Raw genomic sequence first — 23,078 nt, forward strand, 5'->3', positions numbered from 1 at the left:
TGAGGCTGGGGTCCTTGCACCCCTGGGCAAGCACCAGGGGTGGACAGTGGCCAGGGAGGGGTGGAGCCAGAGCACCCCAGTGCAGGGAAGTGCCGGACAGGCCACGCCCCGGGGACCAGCACCCCTGATCTGCCATGGGGGAGGGGTGTGGAACGCACCCGGAGCTCAGGTCCACCTCAAGCTCAGTCGTGTCCCCCGGGGGGCGGCTTTTGTCTGAAGCTGGGGGGTTTGCATGGTGTACAGCCAAGGGCCCTCCGACGGCCTCCCTGAGCCACCCATCCCGCTGGTTCCCCGCAGGTTACCTGTGCTTGTACCTGGAGAAGGACGAGATGCTGGGGGCCACCCTCATCCTGGCCTGGGTCCCCAACTCCCGCATCCAGAGGCAGGACGAGGAGGCCCTGCGTTACATCACGCCCGACAGCTCCCCCGTGCGCAAGGCACCACGTCCCCTGGGCCGGCGCGCCCCGGGCTCGGGGGCCCCCCACCAGGCCTCCCCCACCCCGGTGCCCAAAGACGAGGACGTCCTAGCGGAGGGCCAGGGGACGGCCGACGCCGTACATGTCGGCTCCTCTGCTGAGGAAGAGCAGAGCCCGGCCCCGGGTCCCAGGGTGGACGGAGCCCTCCTGGCCCGGCAGGCGGCCCCCGGCGACACTGGCACCTCCTCTGCAGTCACTGAGCCTGGGGAGGAGGAGGGCTCCCTGGAGCTGTCGGCCGACGGCGTGAGCAGGGACAGCTCCTTCGACTCGGACTCCGACGCCTTCTCCTCGCCCTTCTGCCTCTCGCCCATCAGCGCGGCCCTGGCCGAGAGCAGCAGCTCCGTGTTCCTGGAGAGCGGTAACAGGTAGGGCCCTGGGCCTGGCGGAGGCCCCCGCTCGGGAGCGGCCGCGTCTGTCCACACAGGGCTGGCAGCACCGGGGCCGGCTGCCCTGCCCCCTGCTCCCCGGCGGCTTCCCTCGGCCTAGGAGGCTGGGGAGCGTGCGCCCGGGGTCTCCGTGTTGGTCTCTGCCCTCCCTCCGGTGGCCTCGCCTGGGACTGCACAGCCCCTGCCCAGTCTGGGCGGCTGTGACAGAGGCCCAGCCCCCAGGCGTCTCCGTCCCTCCTGCTCATTGCCCAGAGACTGGCGGGGGTGGGGGGGCACCTGAGGCCTGCAGGGCTCACCTTACGCTGGCTTTGCCCTGCCTGCCGCCCTCCAGCCCCAGACCCGGCTGCTGGGACCCCGGGCCTGAGCCCTTCCGTGCCTGGAGGTGGGCAGGCAGCCCCAGGGCGAAAGTCGCTGACCTCTGCAACACCGCAGGCGACCAGAGGCCTGGCTGCCAGCAGGGTTGACAGCTCTGGCGGCCCTGGTGGGGGCCCGACTTGTGCTCAGGGCGATGGTGGCAGGCGGTGGGATCCAGTCCGTCAGCACAGGACTGACCCCTGAGCCCCGCGGGGGTGCCAGGCCTGAGACGGGGGCCGACCCCTGAGCTCTGCTTAGTTTGTGTGTCTCTGTGCTTTCAACCAGCCCCGGGACAGGCTCAACAGGATCCTTTGGGTCCAGGGGGAGGGGGAGGCTCAGAGGGAGGAAGTGGCCTGCTGTTCCCCTGCCAGTACCCATGAGCACCGCGGTCTACACTGCGGCTGCAGGGGGAGGGGCCTGGGGACAGCCGCTGCCCTGCTGTTTGCCCCTCCGTGAGCTGTGGCCCCGGAAGCCGAGGGTGAGCTGCTGGCGCTGGCCTCCGGTGCTTGGGAGTGCAGATAAGAGGGGCGGTCGCCTGCACCGGGGCTCCGGGTCCCCATGGGGTTCGCTGAGCTGTGTGGGTTTGGGCCGGGAACCAGGCTGGGGCTAAAATGCCAGCCCTGCCCGTGTGCCGCTTGCCGGGCGCCGTCGGAGCTCCCGTGGTGCTGGGAGAGGGGGCGGGGCCCGCACCACTCCACTCTGCTCCGGGGTGGGCCAGCGTGGTCTGTGGTCAGGGCCAGGACTTCCAAGGCAGGGTCAGAGCCAGGGCCCCGCCGGTCCTGCCCTCCGGCCAGCGGGCAGGGCTCAGCGGGGCTCAGCTTTGGGAAGTCGAGTTGGGTGCTGGTGGTTTCCCGGCACTCAGGTCGGCGGGAGCCTGGGGAACCTCTTCCTCTTGGAGCCTCAGCTCCCCTGATTTTTACCTTCCAAAAACGTCTCGAAGATCATTCATACATTATTAACATGAAAGGTTTCCTTACTTGAAAGGCAGAGTTACACAGAGGAGAGAGAGAGAGGGAGAGAGAGAGGTCTTCCATCCACACGTTCACTCCCCAGATGGCCGCAATGGCTGGAGCTGAGCCAATTTGAAGCCAGGAGCCAGGAGCTTCTTCTGGTTCTCCCACGTGGGTGCAGGGGCCCAAGCACTTGGGCCATCTTCCACTGCTTTCCCAGGTGCACTAGCAGGGAGCTGGGTCAGAAGTGGAGCAGCCGGGACTTGAACCAGAGCCCCGTGGGATGCCAGCCTAACGGCTGAACCACAGGGCGGTCCCCGGTTTCCCGTGGCAGTGTCCATGACAGCGCACACCTGGCTCCCTTTCCCTGCCCCGGTGCGTGTGGGAGTCACCGGGGGCTCAAAGACCACCCCGGTGCCCGGGCGCGCCCAGTGCTTCCAGAGCCGACTCTCCACTGGGCCACTGTGTCCCAGGGACGGGCAGAGCTGCCCCCGCCACCTCCTCTCCTAAGCGGCCAGCTTGTGTGGGTGCTGCCTCTGTGTCCTCTCCCCGGGCCCGCTGCCCCCTGAGGCGCAGGTGCATGCCCGCCTGTCCAGAGCCGTTGGGGGCAGCGGCAGCGGAGACTTGAGCTTTGGAATGCACAGATCTGCTTCAAGTCCCGGCCCCACCCCCTGGCCCGGAGCTCCGGGGTCTCTGGCCTGGCCTGGGAGCCTCCTCCCCGGCCCTGGCTGGTGTCACCTGCCCCCGTTCCTGCTCACGCACAAAGGCGGGAAGCGCTGCTGCCCTCCTGGTGGCCGCCCTCAGCTGAGGGCCGGCGTGGGCATCTCCGTGGAGCTGGTCTCGCAGACGGCGGAGAGAGGCGTGGCACGGAGGCACCTTGGCTCCAGCTGCAGCCCCGTTGTGCACCACAGGCTGCCGGGGAGCTCACGGGAGAAGGCAGACCTGGGTTTGCAGAGGGGCCGGGCGGGCCCTGGTATTTCCTCTGCTCTTAGTGCCCAGGCTGGGGTCTAGGTCCCACCCATCCCACTGCACCCAGACCCCAGAAGCAAAAGTGGCGCCGCTTGTTCCTTCCTCACCTTCTGCCCCCCTGGAACAACTGAGAACTGGAAGCCCTGAGCTAAGAAGCCGGAGAGCAGGTGCCCAGACCGTTAACAGGAGATGGTGGGTGGGCCCCGGGCATCGGCCTATTAGGAGCTCCCCAGGGTGAGAAGTGTGGAGGGAGGTCCTTGTGCACTGGGCCAGGGAGGGTGTCAGGGGCAAGGCCCGCCAGGCCCCTGAGAGCACAGGTGCTTAGCCTAGGTGAGAATCCTGTCCCCCGTGGGGAGGGCAGGGAGGCTGGCTCACGGGTCCCCTCTAGTGGCAGAACTGGAGAACTACATGTGTGTGCTGGGTGGCTGGCTGGGGCTGGGTGGGCTGGAAGAGCAGCCCCCGTCCCCCAGAAATGACTGCCCCCCCGAGATTTTGTCACCTAAATGCGGAAAAGTGTGGCCCTGTCCCCTTGTCACTCCTGTGCAGTATGTGCAAGGGCGGGACCTAGTCCGAGAAGGTGGGGGCACCTGCTGTTCCCCCCACCCCCCAGCAGCCGCAGCTAGGACCTCCCTGCCCAAAGCAGCACTGAGGGCCTGCTCCGGGAAGGAGCAGTCGCTGCTCACTCGATGCATGGGCCCGAACCCCCTCCCCACCCCCAGCTGCACCCCCACCCTGATCCTGGACTTTTCCCAGCAGGCTTGGTCCTGGGGTGTCAGGGCCCCCGTGTGTGGGTGGCCTGGCCCCAGAGCTGGCACTCGGCTCCTGCTCTCCGCTGTTGGACGTCGTCCTGAGCAGAGAGAAGAGAAGCAGACAGCGGCATAGGGGGCGAAAGCAAAGGGACCCCAATAAACCACAGCACAGAGGGAGGCAGCGCCTGGGGCTCTCCCGGCCCGATTAGGGGCTTCTGCCGCCTGGAATCTTACCTCACTGCGTGTGGGTGGGCTCCGGGTGCACTTCCCAGACTTCCCAAAGGGAAGCGACCTGTGACCCCTCAGAGGTCCAGAGCCCTGGCCTCTGCCGGGGGAGGACATGGAGCTGCAGACTCGGGGTCTCAGGTCCCGGCAGCGGGGGCCCCTGGCTCCCCTCCACACGCAGCTGCTTCGTCCCGTGCCTGCCCCGCCTCCTGCTAATGCAGACCCTGGGGGGGTCCCTGCCACCCCGGGGGGGGGACCCAGGTGGTGTTCCCAGCTTTGGCCCCGCCCCAGCTGTTGGGGGCATTTGGGGCATGAACCAGTGGACAGGCGCTCCCTTTGTCTTAGTAACATAAACAGTTACGACGTCGTGCACCGTGAGACACACAGGGAGATCCTAGACGGAGGCTGCCCAGGGCCGTGTGCATCTCCCGGCTACTGGCCGTGTGACAGGTGCATCTGAGCAACCAAGTCTGTGATGATCTCATGGGGCCTGCAAAACAGGGGTGCAAAATGTGGGGGTGCAAGATAAGCAATTAAGTTTATTGAGTTAATTTTTTCCTACCAATATCAACTTTTTTTACAAACGTTCGAAAGTCCCCTGTGAATCTCAATGGTTTGGATTTTTGATTGGGTGCCCCCCCGCCAAAGGCGTGGTTTGCAGAGTCCTGGGCTAAGGGCCAGGGGCTTCCGGGCAGAGCCCAGAGTGATGAGTGACTGCATCACCTCGGCTTTGGGGCTGGGCTCCTCGAGCGAGTCGTGCCGGCGTCACCAGGAGAGGCCGTGGACAAGGAGGTTGCACCACCTGTCTGCTTCCTGGCTGGCCACGTCCTGGACGCAGGCCCCTTGTGCTGCCAACCTGCAAACCCGGAGGCAAAGCCAGCGTAGGTTCCTGCGTGGGCAGCCAGTGATGGGAGGTGGGCTGGTGCCGCCGGTGGAGCCAGTGTTGGGGGGTGGGCTGGTGCCGCAGGTGGAGCCAGTGATGGGGGTGGAGCCAGCGTTGGGGGTGGAGCCAGTGATGGGGGTGGAGCCAGCGTTGGGGGTGGAGCCAGTGATGGGGTGGAGCCAGTGATGGGGGTGGAGCCAGTGATGGGAGGTGGGCTGGTGCCGCCGGTGGAGCCAGTGATGGGGGGAGTGGGCCGGCACCACAGGTGGAGCCAGTGATGGGGGTGGAGCCAGTGATGGGGGTGGAGCCAGTGATGGGGGTGGAGCCAGTGATGGGGGGGTGGGCCGGCACCGCCGGTGGAGCCAGTGATGGGGGGAGTGGGCCGGCACCACAGGTGGAGCCAGTGATGGGGGTGGAGCCAGTGATGGGGGTGGAGCCAGTGATGGGGGGGTGGGCCGGCACCGCCGGTGGAGGGGAAGGTGAGCCCGCAGCCCAGTGCGTTCCTTAGTGTCCTCCACTTCCGACCGTGTATCCTGAGGTTCTGCTCGCCTCGCGGTGAGAACCTGTTGGCAGAAGCAGAGCCTTGCTCGCTCCCTGGCCACCTGCATACTCGCTTGAGAGAGGTCCCGAGCCTGGGGCCAGCTGGCTGCGGAGGCCCTCCCGCGAGGCCAAGGCCAGGGTCTCCCCGTCAGCCCCACACCTGGCCTGGTCCTGCTCCGGCTGGAGCCTCGTCTCGCCCGGGCGTGCGTGCTCAGGGCGCTGGCTCTGGTGGAAGAGGGCGCTGGGGAGCACGGTGGGCAGACGGCCGCACCCCGGCTGTGGCCTCTTGCCACGGTGTCTGGGCTGCTGTGCCCTCTGTCGCCCAGGGCCAGGTGAGGCTGGCACAGCGCAGGTGCCCTCGGCGTCTGACCGGAGGCTGCCTGCCTCTCCACGCTGCCTCCTGCTGTGCCCTGCACACCTGGGCTTCAGCCGGCCAGCGGGTGAGAAGCCCTCCTCCTCTGGAGCCATGCTCAGAGCTGTCCCCCCGGGCGGCCACTCCAACTGGGGCAGGAGGGTCTTGGTCACTGTGAAGCCACAGGCAGAACCGCAGTGGCCACCGTGCCGGCTGACAGTGGAGCCTTCAGGAGTTACTGTCCGGCCTCCGCCCTCCCTCAGGTCCCGCCCACCCGTGGGGTGTGAGGCCGAAATAGACGGGGTCATGCGTGCTTTTGGCTGTGGGAGGAGAAGACGCAGATCGACGGCCTAGCAGTGGCAGTGGCTGAATCATCGATGGCGCATTGCTCAACCCCACTGCCCTGCCCTTGCCGAGATGTTCAGGGGACAGAGCAGAGACCAGGGCTCTTGGAGGAATCTGGCCTCTCAGAAGGATCTAGAAGAATCTAGAATCATCAGGATTCCTGCATTTCCTGGAAGCATCCTGGCCAGGCTGCAGCCTTGAGGGGCACAGGGGCCGGAGTCCTGCACCCGTGGGTGCTTTTCCTGGCCAGCCCCGCTGGGCCATCCGCAGGTGGCTGGGGGTGGGGCTGGGGGCTTCTCCCAGATCACAGTGAGGCCGTCCAGTGGTGTGAACAGACCAAGGGTGCTCATGGCCCCTGCGTGTCCCTCTGTCCCTGCTCAGAGTGGCCGATCAGCAGATGGCTGGGGAGGCGACTTGAAGGACCTGTGACGATGAGGGGTGGGGGCAGCAAAGGGAGGGGCCGGCCAGGGGAGTCAGGCACGAGGGCAGCCCAGGGGCCAGAGCTCCTGGTGAGGGGGTGGCGGGCCGGGGTGGGACCGTGAGGGGTCCTAAGAGGCCACATAGCAGGAGCATGGACCGGGGAGGGGTGGACTGGGCAGGCAGTGTGGGACCTTGGAAGTGGCCGGAGATGGACTGGCCGGGAGCCGCGAGGGGCTGTGTGCCCCCACCTCACGCGCCCCGATTCCGGGACCGTTCCTGAGCTCTTCCGGGGCCAGCCCAGGCGCCCCAAGTCGTGCGCAGGGCCCCTGCTCGGCGCAGCCTGGCAGCCGGCGGCCTCTGAGATCTGCTGTTTGGGTGTGTGCTGGAACCAGGAGCTGTTTCTTCCCTCCCAGCGCTGCGTCACCGACGCCCTGCAGTCCTCACTCTGGTCGCCCGGGCGGCTTCCCTCGCACTTGGCAGTGCCTCCGCCTCCCCCGGCCTGGCGTGGCCAGGTGGCCGTCACCGGCTGTCCCCCAGGAGCCCTGCTGCCAGCCCCGGAAGCCCCGCTCTGAGGGGGGAGACCCCTCCTGGCCGCCGCTGCTCCTGGAGTTCAGAGAGGCCGCCAGGGAATTCAGTGCCCGCCTGGGAGGTGCAGCTCCAGGCGGCTCCCCAGCTGTGAGCCCGGCTCTGCCTGGGGTCGAGGGTGCGCCTCGCCAGGGTGCTCCTCCCTCTGTGCCCCAGCCTTGTCCGGGAGACGGTGCTCTCAGAAGGCTCGGGGGCAGTGGGTGCACCCAGCCATTCCCATGGTGACGGAAGCTGCGGGCTCAGGGTGCCCCAGGCAAGCTGGGCGCTCACAGCCAGAGGCCGATTCTCCATCACAGTGTTGTAGGGGTCCACGGGAGGCCCCTTCCTGTCCCTCCGGCCAAAGCTTCAGCTGGGTCTCCCACATGGGTGCAGGGGCCCAAGAACTTGGGTTTTCTACTGCTTTCCCAGGCGCATTAGCAGGCAGCTGGGGCTTAACCCAGTGCCCCTATGGGATGCCGGCACCGCAGGTGGCGGCTTTGCCTGATCCGCCACAGTGCTGGCCCCCTCAATAACTTTTTGAATACTAAAAAAAAAAAAAGCGGCTTTAACGTTGGAATTTGAACCTCATATATTTTCATCCGTCGTGAAATACCCTCCTTTTGGTTGCGCTCAGCGCCGGACTCAGCCCCCAGCTGCACCACGTGCCACCCACGCAGCCCCAGAAACCACGAGAAACGTGCAGGGAGCACCCCCTCCCGTGGCAGCACCTCGCCCAGACCTGTGGCTCCGGCTCAGCTACTGTCCGAGGTGGGCACAGCCCAGGGCCTCAGCGCGTGCCAGGAGCTCTCCGGCCAATGCCTGTACCCCCCGCCGCTCCCTCATGCCACCCCCACCCCTGACCCCTGACCTCTGACCCCTGACTTCTGCCTGGAAGAACTCCAGGGCCAGGCCTTTGGCCTAACGTTAAGACACCCGCATCTCAGGTCTGAGTGCCCGGGTTTCGGCCCCCAGGGAGGCAGTGGCGATGGCTCAGGGGCTGGGTCTCTCCACCCGTTGGCACACCCGGGCGTCCGGCGTGGGGGGTGACCGGCCGCCCGTGGGATTCTCCCCCGTGCCCAGTTTGTTTCTCCGCCTCTGTGAACCAGCAGCAGTGGCTCTGGGGAAGAACTGCACACACACGGAGTTGTGCGCGGTACGGCCGCTGAGGCCGGCTTGGGGTCCCCGGTGCCGGGAGGTGGGGAGACAGACGCCTGCTTGTCAAGGGCTTTCCTCGGCCGCTCCGGCTTGGATGAGGCGATGAGCCGTCGTGTCCCGGTTTTTGCCTACACCCAGGTTCTCACTTCCCTGGGACAAAGCCTGCATCCTGTCGGCCTGATCCCAGGGTGCTTGGTTGCGTGTTTGGTGTGAACAGAAATTGCCCAGCTGTTTCCCGGAGGGGCTGCCCCGTTTCACGTTCCCGCCTGCGACTCCGGTGCAGCCCCACTTTCCCCACACCCGCACCGGCGGCATGTGCTGCGCGAGCTCTGTGCACGGACAGACGCCTCATTGTGGTTTTCATTTGCATTTTGCTGGTGGCCACCATGCTGGGTGTCTTCCTGCATCTGTTAGTCCTCTCCCTCTCCCTCTCCCTCTCCCTCTCCCTCTCCCTCTCCCTCTCCCTCTCCCTCTCCCTCTCCCTCTCCCTCTCCCTCTCCCCCTCCCTCTCCCCCTCCCCCCTCCCCTCCCCCTCCCCTCCCTCTCCCCCTCCCCCTCCCCTCCCCCTCCTCTCCCTCTCCCTCTCCCCCTCCCCCCTCCCCTCCCCCCTCCTCTCCCTCTCCCTCTCCCTCTTTCTCATAATTCTTATTGTTTTTTAAGATTTGTTTATTTGAAAGGCAGAGTTACAGAGAGGCAAGACAGAGAGAGAGAGAGAGAGAGAGAGAGAGGTCTTCCATCCGCTGGTTCACTCCCCAAATGGCTGCAGTGGTTGGGCCTGGGCCAGGCCAAAACCAGGAGCCAGGAGCTTCTTCCAGGTCTCCCATGTGAGTGCAGAGACCCAAGCACTTGGGCCATCTTCTGCTGCTTTCCCAGGCCACAGCAGGGAGCTGGATGGGAAGAGGAGCAGCCGGGACTCGAACCAGCGCTCATATGGGCTGCCGGCACTGCAGGCTTTACCTACTACGCCACAGCGCCAGCCCCTGGCCCAGTCTCTTTATGTAGAAATCTAATCAGCATTGGTTTTTTTGCAGTTGAGTGTTCTAGAAGATTCCAAGACCCCAGAGGTGTTCCAAAATATTCCAGAGACCCTGTCTTTGTCCGACGTGGGGCTTGCAAGTGTCGGGCGTGCAGCTGTCGCTTCACAAAACGTGACAACTGACCTTCCGAGAATTTTGTTCCTTTTGTGGGTGATGCTTCTGGTGTTGAGTGGAAGAATCCCCGTCTAGTCTGAGGTCCCAGAGACGCTCTCCGGGGGTCTTCCTAAACGTTGCAAAGTTTTATGGCTGACGATGGGGGCATGAACTGTTTGGGGTGAATTTTGGCACAAGGTGTGAAGTTTGGGCTGAGGTTCAGCTTATTTTTTTCCCTAAAGATTTATTTATTTACTCGAGAGGGAGAGGGAGAGGGAGAAGGAGAGGGAGAGGGAGAGAGAGGAGAGGGAGAGGGAAAGGGAGGAGAGGGAGAGAGATCTTCCACCTGCTGGTTCACTCCCCAAATGGCTGCAACAACCAGGTCTGGGCCAGGCAGAAGCCCGGAGCCAGGCGCTTCCTCCAGGTCTCCCACACAGGTGCAGGGGTCCAGGCACTTGGCCCATCCTCCGCTGCTTTCCCCAGCACATTAACAGGGAGCTGGATGGGAAGTGGAGCAGCCGGGCCTCGAACCGGCGCCCCTCCTTCCTGGAGCTGCCGTGCACTTCCATCCAAAATCAGCGGGACACGTTTGCTTGCGCCCAAGAGCTACAGCTCCCGATGCACGGAGCAGCAGGTGGAGTTAATTTAAAAGATTGCCCGGGCCGGCACCGCGGCTCACTAGGCTAATCCTCCGCCTTGCGGCACCAGCACACCGGGTTCTAGTCCCGGTCGGGGCGCCGGATTCTGTCCCGGTTTCCTCTCTTCCAGGCCAGCTCTCTGCTGTGGCCCGGGAGTGCAGTGGAGGATGGCCCAAGTGCTTGGGCCCTGCACCCCATGGGAGACCAGGATAAGTACCTGCTCCTGCCATCGGATCAGCGCAGTGCGCCGGCCGCGGTGGCCATTGGAGGGTGAACCAACGGCAAAGGAAGACCTTTCTCTCTGTCTCTCTCTCTCACTGTCCACTCTGCCTGTCAAAAAAAAAAAAAAAAAAAAAAAAAAAGATTGCCTGGCGCATCTGAAACGTGACCCCACCGTCACTCACCAATGAAAGAGGTTTTACGTTCTGCCTGTCCACGGAGCTGGAAGCCACGTGAGACACAGCTCACCCGGACTGGCCACGTGTGTGGGGCTCTGGCCGGCTGCACTGGCCGGCATTTCTACGGGGCGCGAGGGGGGGTGCGCATCCAGGTTTTTAAAAGGTTCCCTGGCCAGGCCTGCCCACTGGCTCTCCCTGTCCTTTGTTCTTCGTGGTGGGGAGGCTGCTAGGAGGCGGTGGGAGAGGACTCCACTGCCCCCACAAAGGGGTCTGCAGCCCTGACCCCCCCCCAGCTCTGAGCCGGGTTCTGGAAGTCGCTGGCACCCAAGGGAGCGGGTTCTGAATCCACCCCCTTGCTGGCTGCAGGAGGAGGCTCAGCCTCGGGACAAGCCCCCCGGGGACTGGGGCTCCCTTGCCAGAAGAGGCCAGAAAGGCGAAACCGCGACAGCCCCCTGGGGTCCCTGATGCAACCCGGCCGTTGCCAGGGGGACGGCGGGCACTGTCCGGGGCCTGAGCTGCATGCGCGGAGCCGCCCTGGGGAGCGGGAAGCTCTTGCATCAGCAGCCTTGGCGGGGGCCCCGGGCTCCCCCGAGCTGAGGTCGCCGGCGCCCCGGGGGCAGTGACGTGGCAGCGCCTCCCGTGGCTGGGACTCGGGCTGTGCCTCAGGGGACCCACGCGGCTGCTGCAACGCATCCCAACACTGATGAAATCTCCGTGGAAGTTGGGGGACGGGGTGCCTGACTCCTGCCCCAAAGCCGGTCTGTGTCCCTTCCCGCCCTTCCTGTGGGGTGAGCAGGCGGCCACCTCCACCGGGGGCCCTCCACACGCCGGCTCCGGGGTCTCCTTTCCCGACGGCGGCCGGGTGTGTGGCGGCACCCATCCAAGTGCAGGCAGTGACCCGGGTGGTGCGCAGGGCCCCCCCCCTTCATGGCCTCTCCTGGACCGGGTGGGTGCCAGGAGCTCCCATAGAAGCAACCCCAGGAAGGCATCGGAGCCCCTGCTCGGCCAGGTCCCCCGATCCCACTGTGTGGCCCGGACCCTACCTGCACGGTTCACCCTGGGCTGGGGTCCCAGGGGCTGAGGAATGGGTGCTGGGGAGGGGGCACACACCACTGTGCAAACTTGTCCCCTGGTCTCCAGGATGGGGTGCAGACCCCACAGAGAGAGGGGACAACTCCGGGGTGGGGGCGGGGCTGCAGCGTGAGCAGTGCCAGAATGTTCTGGAAGGCAGGCGCCCCTGGCCGCCCCGTGGTCCCGGGAGCAGGGGGGAGAGGGAGGGGCGGGCGGCCACCGTGGCCTGTCCCGGGGAGGGCACCAGGACCGGCCTTCTGTAAATATTTAAACACTGGGAGGCTTATTTTGGGAGTGCAGCCTGGCAGGCTGCCGGCCCGGGTGTCGAGTGACCGCGGCGCTGCGTGTGTGCGGCTCCCGCCCCGCCGGGGCGCCCACGCCGCGCCGCGAGGGGTCCGGGGCGTCCAGCTGCCACGCCACGCCGGCCGGACACGGAGCGGGAAGGGGCAGCTCGGCGAGCCGCCGGGGACCCCGCGCCGTGCCCAGGCCCCGCCGGCCCCGCGTGAGGGGAACGCGCGCTTTCTGGGAGGAGAGCGCGCGGGCGGTGCGGGCCGCCCACGCGCGGCAGCACGGGCCCCGGCTGCGGGGGGCGCGGACGCGGGGCTCGCACGCGCGCGCTCCCGGGGAGGGGCGGCTCCGGCCGAGCGGGCGCGCGGCGGCCCAGCAGGTGGCGGGCTTCTCCCGCTGGCGCCGCCCGCGCCTCCCCCGCCGGTTTTGCGTGGCTCTCTAGGGCCCGGCGCAGGCAGAGCCCTCGCTGTGGGCTGATCCTCGCCCGCCGGGGCTCCGGACCTGGGGCTGGGGGAAAGCTGCCAGCCCCGGGCACGGTGGTCAGCCGGGTGCAGCGGACACCTGCCCCCTGGCCTTTCTGCTGCTCCGCCTGGACAAATGGACCCAAAGCCAGGCCAGCCGAGCCTCCAGGGCGCCTTTGTCTGGAATTCACTGTGGGGGCCGGCGCTGTGGCCTGGGACAAGGCTTCCCATATGGGCGCTGGTTTGAGTCCCGGCTGCTCCACTTCCGATCCCTGCTATAGCCCAGGAAAGCAGTAGAAGATGACCCAAGTGCTTGGCCCCCGGCACCCACGTGGGAGACCTGGATGGAGTTCCAGACTCCTGCCTTGGCCTGGTCCAGCTCTGGCCACTGTGGCCATCTGGGGAGTGAACCAGCAGATGGAATCTCTCTCTCTAACTCTGCCTTTCAAATAAAACAAATATTTAAAAGCAAAGCAAACATTGTTATATGAACAGTCCGTGATCCATTTGAAGTTAGGGATAAAGAGATGGCATGGAGAGAATCGGAAATGGGGACTCGGGGGCAGCACACCTGTGCATGTAGTGGCCTCATTCATGATGGCCGAGCGGTGTCCACTGACAGATGTGGGGACAGACACGAGTGGCCGGGCCAGGCGGCGGGCACTCGCCCGGCCTCGCACCGGAGGAGGAAATCTGCAGACAGGCGGCGACAGGGGGGACCCTGGGGGCTCTGAGCCAAGCAGGGGAGCACAGACCCTGAGATCCCACCCTGACGGGGGTCCCTGCAGGAGTCGCCCGCACAGACAGGAAGTGAGCGGGGTGTGGGGGGGGGGCGATTCGCGGGCCGGAGCTTCTGCCTGGAGGAGGAGAAGGTTCCGGAGTGGACGGTGGTTGCACAGCAGCCTGGGTCTAATGTGAGCTGTGAGCTTCAACGTGGCTGCTTGGCGAATTTCAAGTGACACCGCCGCACTGTGGCGCAGAGAGGAGGCGAGAGAAGCCGGAGTCCCCGGGGTCGCAGGGCCATGGGAAGCGGCCTGGAGCACACCTTCCGGGCCTCGCCAGGACCATTTTGGGGCCAGGGTGCTGGCCTGGGCAGTTGTCCCTGCCCCGGGAACTGGTCTTGAACTTCAAGCCATCGCGGCTGCTGGCCGTGGGTTGTGGCCGGAGCGCCGACCCTGAGCCCACCCAGAGTCTGCCAGAGACGGTCAGCATGTGAGAGGGACGGCCGCCTTCAGCCCAGCCTCTGTCTGGGTTGCTGGACATAAAATCTGGTAGCTCCTACGGCCGTGGGCTGGTGCGGGGCAGCAGGGAGCCTGGGGTGAAGCCCGGGGGTCTTTGTCAGGGTTAGGTCAGGTCACCCCCGTCATGGTGTTTTCCAGAACGTAGAAAACGCACTCTCCCCGCTGCCCTCCGGGGAGGCGGAACCAGGAGCCGCGTTTCTGGGTGTGGACGCCGGAAGGAAAGCTACTGCTGGACGTGGCCCCATGTGGGCCTGGGGCTCCCCGGGTGTGACCGCGAGGCCTCAGCCACCCCAGGAGGGTGGAGACCCCTGGGCCAGCACTTGGGGAGTGGGGGCTAGAGGGGGGGCTGGCCTGGCCTGTGGCCTCCACAGTGCCTTCCCCCCTCCACCCCAAGGCTCCGAGAAGTGTCTTTATTTCTTTAAGATTTAAGGGGGGGGGGAGGGAGAGAGAGAGAGGGAGGTCGTTCACCCTCTGCATCATTTCCCAGATGGCCACAGTGGCCAGGGCTGGGCCAGGCTGAAGCAGGTCTCCCACGTGGGTGCAGGAGCCCAAGCGCGAGGGCCGTCTTCAGCTGCTTTCCCAAGTCATTAGCAGGGAGCTGGGTCGGAAGCAGAGCAGTTAGGATTCGAACCGACGCCCATACGGGATGCCGGTGCTGCAGGCAGCAGCTTTACCCGCTACGCCACAGCGCCAGCCCTGTGGGGCCTCTGCTGACCCCTGACCTGTGATGGAGGCTCTGGCGTCTTGGTCCCCAGATCCCTGGGCATTGACCATGACCTGCTTTCTGTAACTGGCCTCCTAGCTCAGCCTGGCTGGGGCTGCGTGGGGAGGCTGCTGGCGGGGCACAGGGTGCCTGCTGGCTCAGAGGGCGCTAGGCCTTGCCTGGCCGCCGTGGTCAGCGTCTCATGCTTGGCCGTGCCGGGTGTCCCCAGAGTCTGGGGTCCTGGCACAGGTAACTTGTGGTGTGGCCCTTGGGTTCGAGGGTGCTCAGGGCCAGAGACCACCCCACGCTCCCCTGGTGGCTGGCCCCTGTGAGCCTGCCCCGGCGGCTGGCATGTGGGTGGTGTAGTGGCCCCCAGCGAGGGCCCTCAGCTCCGGTCACTGCCCGGAGCTGGCTGAGCTGGGCTCTGCGGCTGTGAGGGTGCTGTCCTGGGCACGGTGCCCAGGGAGACGTGCCCGCCTGCGTGTAGTTGGCCCTCTGCCCCGGTTCTTTTTTTTTTTTTAATAGAATTTTTTCAAGGTTTGTTTATTTATTTGAATGGCAGAGTTACAGAGAGAGAGAGAGAGGAGAGACACAGAAAGAGAAGTCTTCCATCCACTGGTTCACTCTCCGAGTGGCTGCAATGGTTGGGACGGGGCCAGGGTGAAGCCAGGAGCCAGGAGCTTCATCCGGTCTCCCACACAGGTGCAGGGGTCCAGGCACTTGGGCCATCCTCCACTGCTTTCCAAGGCGCACCTGCAGGGAGCGGGATCGGAAGTGGAGCAGCCGGGGCTTGAACCGGTGCCCATATGGGATGCTGGCTCTGCAGACGGCAGCCCAACCTGCTTCTTATTCCTCAAGTTCACTGACCTCACGTGGGAAATATCCAGAAAAAGCTGTGCCCGTGCTGACCGTGGACGGCCTGCTTCTTGGTGGCTGTTTCCGTGGCATCCGTGCTGTGTGAATGTGGCCATCCAGTGACCACATGGGCTGGGTGTGACAGGCACATGCCATGCTGCTTCCTGTAAGGGGTCCTGGAAGCCAGCAGGCAGCCTCGGGGGCTGAGCTGAGAATCAGGCTGGACGCCACAAAGGCCCTTGGCTGGCCCGGCTCCTGGGCCAGAGACGACCGGATGTATCAGCTCTTCCCTGCGTGGGCAGCAAGGCCACGCCTTCTCATCCTGGCAGTGACTGGGTACTGTATTCCCTCGGGGGGCCCTGTGTTTTTAGGGGGACCCCATGTTTTGGGGGGCCTGTCACTCAGACGAGGCCCAGGGTGGGGAACCTCCTCCGTGCAGGCCACGAGAGGCGCGGCCAGGGGGCATCAGGCCGGCCGTTGCACTAAACCTGCGGACAAGGGCGTCCGAGCGAGAACCACGAGGCAGGGACCCGAGGGCTTCCGGCTCTGAGGTCCTTGCGCTGGCTATTCTGGGGCCACAGCTGTCCCGTACGTCGGGTGGGGGCACACGGCGCCGATCTGGGTCCTCAGCTGTTTCCCGGGGGGTGGGGGTCGGACCTGACCCACAGCTGCCTGGAGCCGGCCAGGTGACCTTTCCGGGCACAGGGTTTGTGCCGTGTGTGTTTGGGTTTGGTGGCCCCGGGGAGTGGGCTACAGACTCGGCAGATGCCTATTCGTGCCATGGGCTCGGGGCTGGAGGCCAGGCCAGCGCCCCCAGGGAGGTGCCAGGCGAAGCATTTGGAGAGGATGACTACTCCTGGGAGTGTGTGCCCCCCCCCCCGCAGGGGCTCCCAGCCACTGGCAGACGTTGGGGGCGTTCTGAGTCTGAGTCTGAAGACGCCGTCGGCACGCACGGCTCGCACCGTCGGCACGCGTGGCTCTCCTCCTCTGCCGTTTAACTTGGGGTGTTCCCCTTGCCCAGAACGGCTGCAGGCCCGGTTTTTCCAAGTTGCAGATCTCCCCGCTCTGACCTCATCAGGCTCAGAATCTGGAAGCCTTAGAGGGGCCTGGGCGCCCACGAGCGCCCCTCCCCGGCCGGGCACACGCGTGTTTGTGGGTTCAGGCCCCTCCCCGGCCGGGCACACGTGTGTTTGTGGGTTCAGGCCTCCCCGGCCGGGCACACGCGTGTTTGTGGGTTCAGGCCCCTCCCCGGCCGGGCACACGTGTGTTTGTGGGTTCAGGCCTCCCCGGCTGGGCACACGCGTGTTTGTGGGTTCAGGCCCCTCCCCAGCTGGCACACGTGTGTTTGTGGGTTCAGGCCCCTCCCCGGCCGGGCACACGCGTGTTTGTGGGTTCAGGCTTCTCTCCGGCCGGGCACACGCGTGTTTGTGGGTTCAGGCCCCTCCCCGGCCGGGCACACACATGTTTGTGGGTTCAGGCCCCTCCCTGGCCGGGCACACGCGTGTTTGTGGGTTCAGGCCCCTCCCCAGCTGGCACATGCTGTGTGTTTGTGGGTTCAGGCCCCTCCCCGGCTGGGCACACGCGTGTTTGTGGGTTCAGGCCCCTCCCTGGCTGGGCACACACGTGTTTGTGGGTTCAGGCCCCTCCCCAGCTGGGCACACATGTGTTTGTGGGCTCAGGCCCCTCCCCGGCCAGGCACACGCGTGGACACAAATCTCCCGACTCTCCTGCTCCCAGACCCAGCTCTCAACAGCCCCGGGTTCTGCCTGAAGATCCAGGCCACAGTCAAGGAGCTGGAGCCAGCCGCACCCAGCCAAGGCCGCCTGCTCGGCACACCCACCTCCGCTGCAGGAGGAAGTGGCTCCTGGTCCCCGGGCACATCCCCGCACTCATTCGTTCTGTTTAAAAAGTAACCATCTTTGGGGCCGGGGCTGTGGCACCGTAGGTTAATCCTCCACCTGCAGTGCTGACATCCCGTACGGGCACCGGTTCTAGCCCCGGCTGCTCCACTTCCGATCCAGCTCCCTGCTAATGTGCTTGGGAAAGCATCGGAGGATGGGCCAAGAACTTGGGCCCCTGCACCCACGGGGGACACCGGATGGAATTTCTGGCTGCTGACTTCAGCTTGGTCCGGTCCTGGCTGTTGTAGGCACTTGGGGAGCGGATCTCTCTCTCCCTCTCTCTCCCTCTCTCTCGCTCTCTCTCTCTCTCCCCCCCCTCTCTCTCCCTCTCTCTCTCTCCCCCTCTCTCTCTCCCTTCCTCTCTCTCCCTCTCTCTCCCTCTCCTCTGCCTTTTGAATAAATAATAATAAATAAATAACAAGATCTTTAGTAAATAATAACCACCTCTGGAGAAATGCTTGTTCCCTACCCCTCCCAGAGGCCCTGCTGAGGCCCGGTGGGAGTCGTGACCCCCTGTGAGGTCACAGGAAGTCTTGCTTGAATGAGAAGCCCGGAGCTGGCCCAGGGCAGGTGGCCGTGGCTGGGCGGGGGCAGGGCCGAGTGGAGCTGGGGCTCCAGGCAGCTGTCCCCTTCCCCCTCGGTCTCCCTTCCCTCAGTAGCCTGGGAGCAGCTCCACCTGGGACTCGGAGTGCGAGGCGGGGCTGGCCCGGTCGGGGCCGGCGTGGAGGCGGTGCTGGCCGTGCCCGGTGTCTCCGTCCGAGGCAGGATCGGCCTCCGTCCAGGAGCGGGGATGGTTGGCCTTTGCCAGCCACGGAGGAAGTTGTCTCAGAGCCACTGGTCAGGCCGAGCTCGCCGAGCCGGTCGCACCCCTGCCCTTTGTCCTTCGAGGTCAGGAGCTGCGGCCTGGCCTCTTGGCTCCAGCACCACGCGGCGTTTACGGCTCCTCTTCTGTCCGTTCTGATGGGAGGTCTGGGGTGGAGGCTGCCTGGGGCCCGCGGTGGTGACGGGGCTGGGCTCTGTTCTGAAACTACTTTGTGCCGGCTCCGGCCTGGCATCTGGGCCAGGCTCAGGGGATGGCCCGGCGCTTCGGCCACGCGCGTGGGTTGTGGTGTGGACCCCAGGCACGCGTCCTGTGCAGGCAAAGCCTGAGACCAGCGAGGACGGCGAGGGTGGCTCGGGGCCCCGCGTCGTGGACGGGGCCAGGCACACACCGTCGCCGCGCCCCACCGCGCCCTGCGCCCGGTCGTCACTGGCATTGTGGTGATTTACGTGGGGGCTAATCGAAGGCTTTTATTTTCTGATTATCTCTGCGTGTGATGGATGGCAGATGCCAGCGCAGTCACAATACAAACAGATCCGGGGCGGAATCTTCCAGGGCGGAAGTCGGTCGCTCTGGAGAGCGGGGCGGGGCCCCTCTGCCCGCGGCCGAGGCTGCGCCCGAAGGTGCCTTCTCCACTCAGCCCAGCAAGCCTGGCATCAGCGGAGGGCTCCTCCTGTGGTGCCCCTTGACCTCTGCCTCGTTGATTGGCAGCTTGTCTGCGAGGTGGGAGCTGGCAGAACAAATGCCCCAGGACAGCTCGGCCTCCCCCAGGACCCCGCCGAGAGGCCAGCGTGCAATTAGAGGGGTCTTTGCACGCGGAGTTAATTAGCTACTAAATAGCATTTAGCACAGTTTGCGAGGGGAAATGCGTGTTTTGAAAAGCAGGTGGGGACAGAGGAGAAATGGCTGCTGCAGCCGGGGAGCCGGCCTACTCACGCCCCCTCCCGGGCTTCTCCCCCTCTTCCCCAAGCCCTCACCAGGTCTCGGCCAGGAGAGCGCTCCTGGTGGGTAGAGGAAAGGCACCCACTCGGGGTATACCAGATGGCCAGACCTCTGTCACCAGGGACTGGCCCCTGGGAGAGAGCAGCCATTGCCTGCTGGGACCAGAGTGGATACACCCTGAGCCGCCGGCCTGGCTGTCCCGGCTCCCACACAAGCAAATGCATTAAATGCGTCGTTAGTGCTGGGAGCCTGGTCTGCAGAGGGGGTGCTGGGAGCCTGGTCTGCAGGGGGGGGTGGAGAGTGCTCCCCACAAGACTCAGGTCCACCCAGAACCTGCGGGTGTGACCTTAGTTGGAAACAGGGCTTACAGGTATTCTTATTCATGTATCAAATATAACAAAAATCGAAAAGATTACTTTGTTTCTTTGAAAGGCAGAGTGACGCACAGAGAGAAAGAGAGAGAGTAATCTCCCATCTTCTGGGTCCCTCCCCAAATGGCTGCAATAGCCAGACCAAGGCCAGGAGCCAGGAGCTCCATCTAGGTCTCCCACGCGGGTGCAGAGGCCCAAGCACTCGGGCATCTTCCACTGCCCTCCCAGGTGCATTAGCAGGGGGCTGGATTGGAAGAGGAGCAGCCGGGACTGGAACCGCAGCGCCCTCGCTGTCCCCTGCCTGGCCCTCGGTCCTGGTGAGCAGGGCCACGCATCGCTCAGAGGCCTGGGTTTCCTGCATGGCCCATCCCCGGGTGGGCCTCGGGACGTGCGGCTCCGCTGCCCAGTTCCCGTGCTGGGACCCGTGTGGTCTGGAGCTGCCTTCTCGGCTTTGCCCCGCAGCGTCGCTGTGAACGCCTGGGAGCCGCGGTCAGAGTTCAGGGCGGCCTCGTGTCAAGGTCAGGGTCACGGCCGCAGCGAGTGGAAGCCACGTGTGGGGGCCGCTCTGGAGCTGCGCGGCTGCTGGTCATTCAGCTTTGCTCATTAGAGGCACCTGGCGGCCCTCAGCCGCCGGGCGGTGTGCAGAAGCCTTCCGGGGGAGGGCAGACAGACGGGGCCGTGTGTCCTGTGTGCTGGGGAGGAGTGGCCGTCTCGGCTGCAGCTCCGGAGCAATCGCGCACGCAGACGAAGCGCGCCCACAGCCGCCCACGGCCGCCCACGGGGATTTCTCTTCATCTTCCTGGGAAATCTGACGCGGTCGTTCAGTTAGACGAAGGAAAAATGAAAAAGAAAACAGCGTCCCGGGGGCCGGGTGTCTCCCCTCCGCCTGCGGCCGGCCGTGGCCACCTTTCCCTGTGCTCGCAGGGAATGAGCCTGCAAGGCCAGGCTGCCGGCCCCTCCCATGGTGGACGTGGCGAGTTCATTGCCGGCTCCCTCCCGGCCCGAGCAGCACCTGCTCCCGGGAGCACCGCCCCCACCTGAAGAGTGTGAATCCTCCCCCGCCCCCCACCTCTCTGTCCCCAGCCTGAGGGTCTGGAGGCCCTGTGCCCAGGGAAGCCACGGAGTCCAGGTGACAACAGGTGACACTCAGGGTGTCTCGAGTGTGGGCAGGTGACACACAGGGGGTCCAGGTGAGGACAGGTGACTCTCAGGTGTGTCAGGGGTGGGCAGTTGACTCTCAGGTTGTCTCGGGTAAGGACAGGTGACACTCAGGTTGTCTTGGTGTGGGCAGGTGACACTCAGGGTGTCTGGGGTGAGGACAGGTGACATTCAGGTTGTCTTCGGTGTGGGCAGGTGACAGGGTGTCTCGGGTGTGGGCAGGTGACACTCAGCTGTGTCAGGTGTGGGCAGGTTGCTGACACCCATGTTTGACTCCAGCTCCAGGGGTTGCAAGAGCAGAACCAGGCAGCCTGCCCCTGCCACTCGGTCTCCTCCTGTGTCGGGAATGGCGTCCTGATGGAGGAGAAATGGCTCCCTGGGGCTCCCTGGGGCTCCCTGGGGTCTCTGAAGAGCCGAGCCCCGCTGGGCAGCAGACAGCGCCAGGAAGCCGCCTCCTCCGGCCTCAGGGCACGGCCTGGCTGGGCATCGCGAGCAAACCTGGAGCCGGGGCCTCGGAGCTGCCTCGGTGACCGGCAGCAATCGGGCAGGTGCAGCCTGGCGAGCCGAGGGTCCGCGCTGCTGTGTGTCCACGTGTGTCCACGTGTGTCCACACACGTGTGGGATGTTATGACAGTTTTGCTTCCCTTGCTTAGGATGCATTTTAGAAACTGCCAGAAGTTTAGCACCCGGGCAAAGTCCACAACCGTTTCCCATGTGGAGAAGTTAACCCTTCCTCGCCCTGCGCCCCTCCCTGCCTGGCCGTCGTGAGGGCAAAGACCCCGTCCTCGCGTGGGGGGGCAGGGCCGGGGCTGAGGGGTCGGGGAGGGGCACTCGGCCTCGCCAGGGCCAGAGCAGAGGCAGGGCAGTGCTGCGTGCCCCCGCTCCCAGCCTTCTGCAGGGTGCCATGCTGGGTCCTGGGCCTCTCCACACCAGTGAGGCCGGGCAGGGGGTGGCGTAGGGGCTTCGGGACAGCTTGGAACCCGGAGCAGGGGAGGAGGCGAGAGGAGCCAGGGCAAGGCGGAATATTCCAGCAGAGGGGACGGCAGCGCGAGTGCGGGCCGCCCGGTGCCTGGTGGAATGCTGCCTGAGGTCCCGGCACTTTTGTCTGGGTCAGCAGGACAGCGGCCTGGCGGGTGCTCCCCGTCCTGCGCGTCCTCGCAGCGCCCCGCCCCGCCCCGCCCCACCCCGGGTGTGGGAGGGGAGGGGAGGGGAGGGGAGGGCGGGAAGCGGGGCTGGAGCAGGCACCCGCCACCCCCTCCCTGCCCGGCCCTGCCGAGGGGCAGCCGCTGGCTGTCTGTTTTGCAGGGCCCCCCTCCGAGGCCTCGGGGAAGTCTGTGTCCACGCGGCTCCCCCACGGACACCTGGAGGAGACCTCAGGACGCCGTGTGGCCGGGGCGCTGTGCGCCTCGCGTCTCTGTCGCTCAGGCTTCGGGTGTTCAGCAGACACGCGTGTGTGCCGCGTGCGCATCATCCCTCCCCAGCTCTCCCTCCTGTAGTGCCAGGCGGCGCCTGTGGGCTGGAGGACTCACCCTGTGCTCGCAGCATGACAGTGTGCTGGGGGTGTTCACTTAGGACAGGGGTCAGTGTGGGTGTGGCCTTGAGCCGGGCCTGGGCCGCTCTGGGTCTCAGTTTTCCCGTCTGAGGAGTGGGCGCGGCAGGATCTCCTGTGCGCCTGCAGAGCCGTGACCACTGTGTCCGTGCCAGTTCTCGGTGTGTTCTGCCCTTGCTCTAGGCCTCATGTGCACGGGGGTCCAGGCGCCGAGGTCAGGTCCAGGTTGGCCTGTGTGCGGACCGGTTTGGGATAAACTATAACTTGGAAATGCCCGGTGCTGCCCGGCTGCCTGGCGTGCCCCACGCCCTGGCTGCCTGCCTGGGCACGGGTCAGAGACTTCCGCCCTTGGACCTGGAGAAGCAGTCCCCTGCCCAGCGGCTGCCCCCGGTGCTGGGCCTCAGCACAGGCCCGGGCTCCCTTCCACCGTGGACTTGGGTTGCACAGGTGCGGCCGGAGCTCCCGGGCTGCGGCGCCAGGTGTGGGGCGCTGGGGGCCCAGGGGTGAAGGCGGGGGGCCTGTCTTCCCCACCTGAGCCCGCCTCCCCGCCCCGTTCTCATCCTTGCTTCTTTGAAATCAGGAGCGCGGGCTGCGAGGACATTCCAGTCCTGCCAGGCCCCCTTCTTTGAAGCCATCTTTTTGTCTGACCGATCAAGCGGCTTTCACCAGGGCTTAAAGAACACCTGGCTGGCTCCGAGGCGCCTTTTAAGTGGGCCACGTAGGAGGCCAGGGTTCCCGGAAGCCTCGCGGCCGGCTGGGGCCCCGGGGAGGGCGGGACGGGCCAGGGCCGAAATGCAGGTTGGCTGAGCCGGGACGCTGGGCGTCCGATCCAGGTAGATTAGGAGGCTGGATTTGTTTTGTTTTTCCCGGAACCCCTCGGGCTGGCGTGCCTGAGTTTACCCAAAGCCAGAAACCAAAACAGGGCAAACACACCGTCCCGGACCCGAAGCCCGCTGGAGGGCAGACGGTGCTGCCCAGGTACCGATCTTTCTGCACCCTCGTGACCTTGCAAATAAAGCGGCAAATCTGTTCTCTTGGTGCCCGCCGGTCCCCGCCGCCCCGGGCGGGAGATGGGAAACCCGGGGCTGAAGCAGGAGCCGGGCGGAGAGGTGGCCGCGGGGCCCTTGGGAAGCAAGCCGGCCGGCCTGCCCCCTGTTTCTGCTGACCCCCAGGCCGGCACTGCC

The 23,078-nt window shown here is 65.6% G+C and overlaps 1 protein-coding gene across 4 annotated transcripts in view; it reads left to right on the forward strand.

Moving 5' to 3' along the window:
* The window catches only part of TBC1D16 (TBC1 domain family member 16), a 58,543-nt gene that overhangs the window by 14,929 nt on the left and 20,536 nt on the right, over positions 1-23,078 (forward strand). For all 4 annotated transcript variants that reach the window (XM_070059965.1, XM_070059967.1, XM_070059968.1 and 1 more), the window contains exon 3: positions 298-841. In XM_070059965.1, coding sequence (XP_069916066.1) covers positions 298-841 — 544 coding nt within the window. The remainder of the gene's footprint in view (positions 1-297; positions 842-23,078) is intronic.

This window comes from Oryctolagus cuniculus, chromosome 17 (assembly GCF_964237555.1).
Source record: "Oryctolagus cuniculus chromosome 17, mOryCun1.1, whole genome shotgun sequence".
Lineage (NCBI taxonomy): Eukaryota > Metazoa > Chordata > Mammalia > Lagomorpha > Leporidae > Oryctolagus > Oryctolagus cuniculus.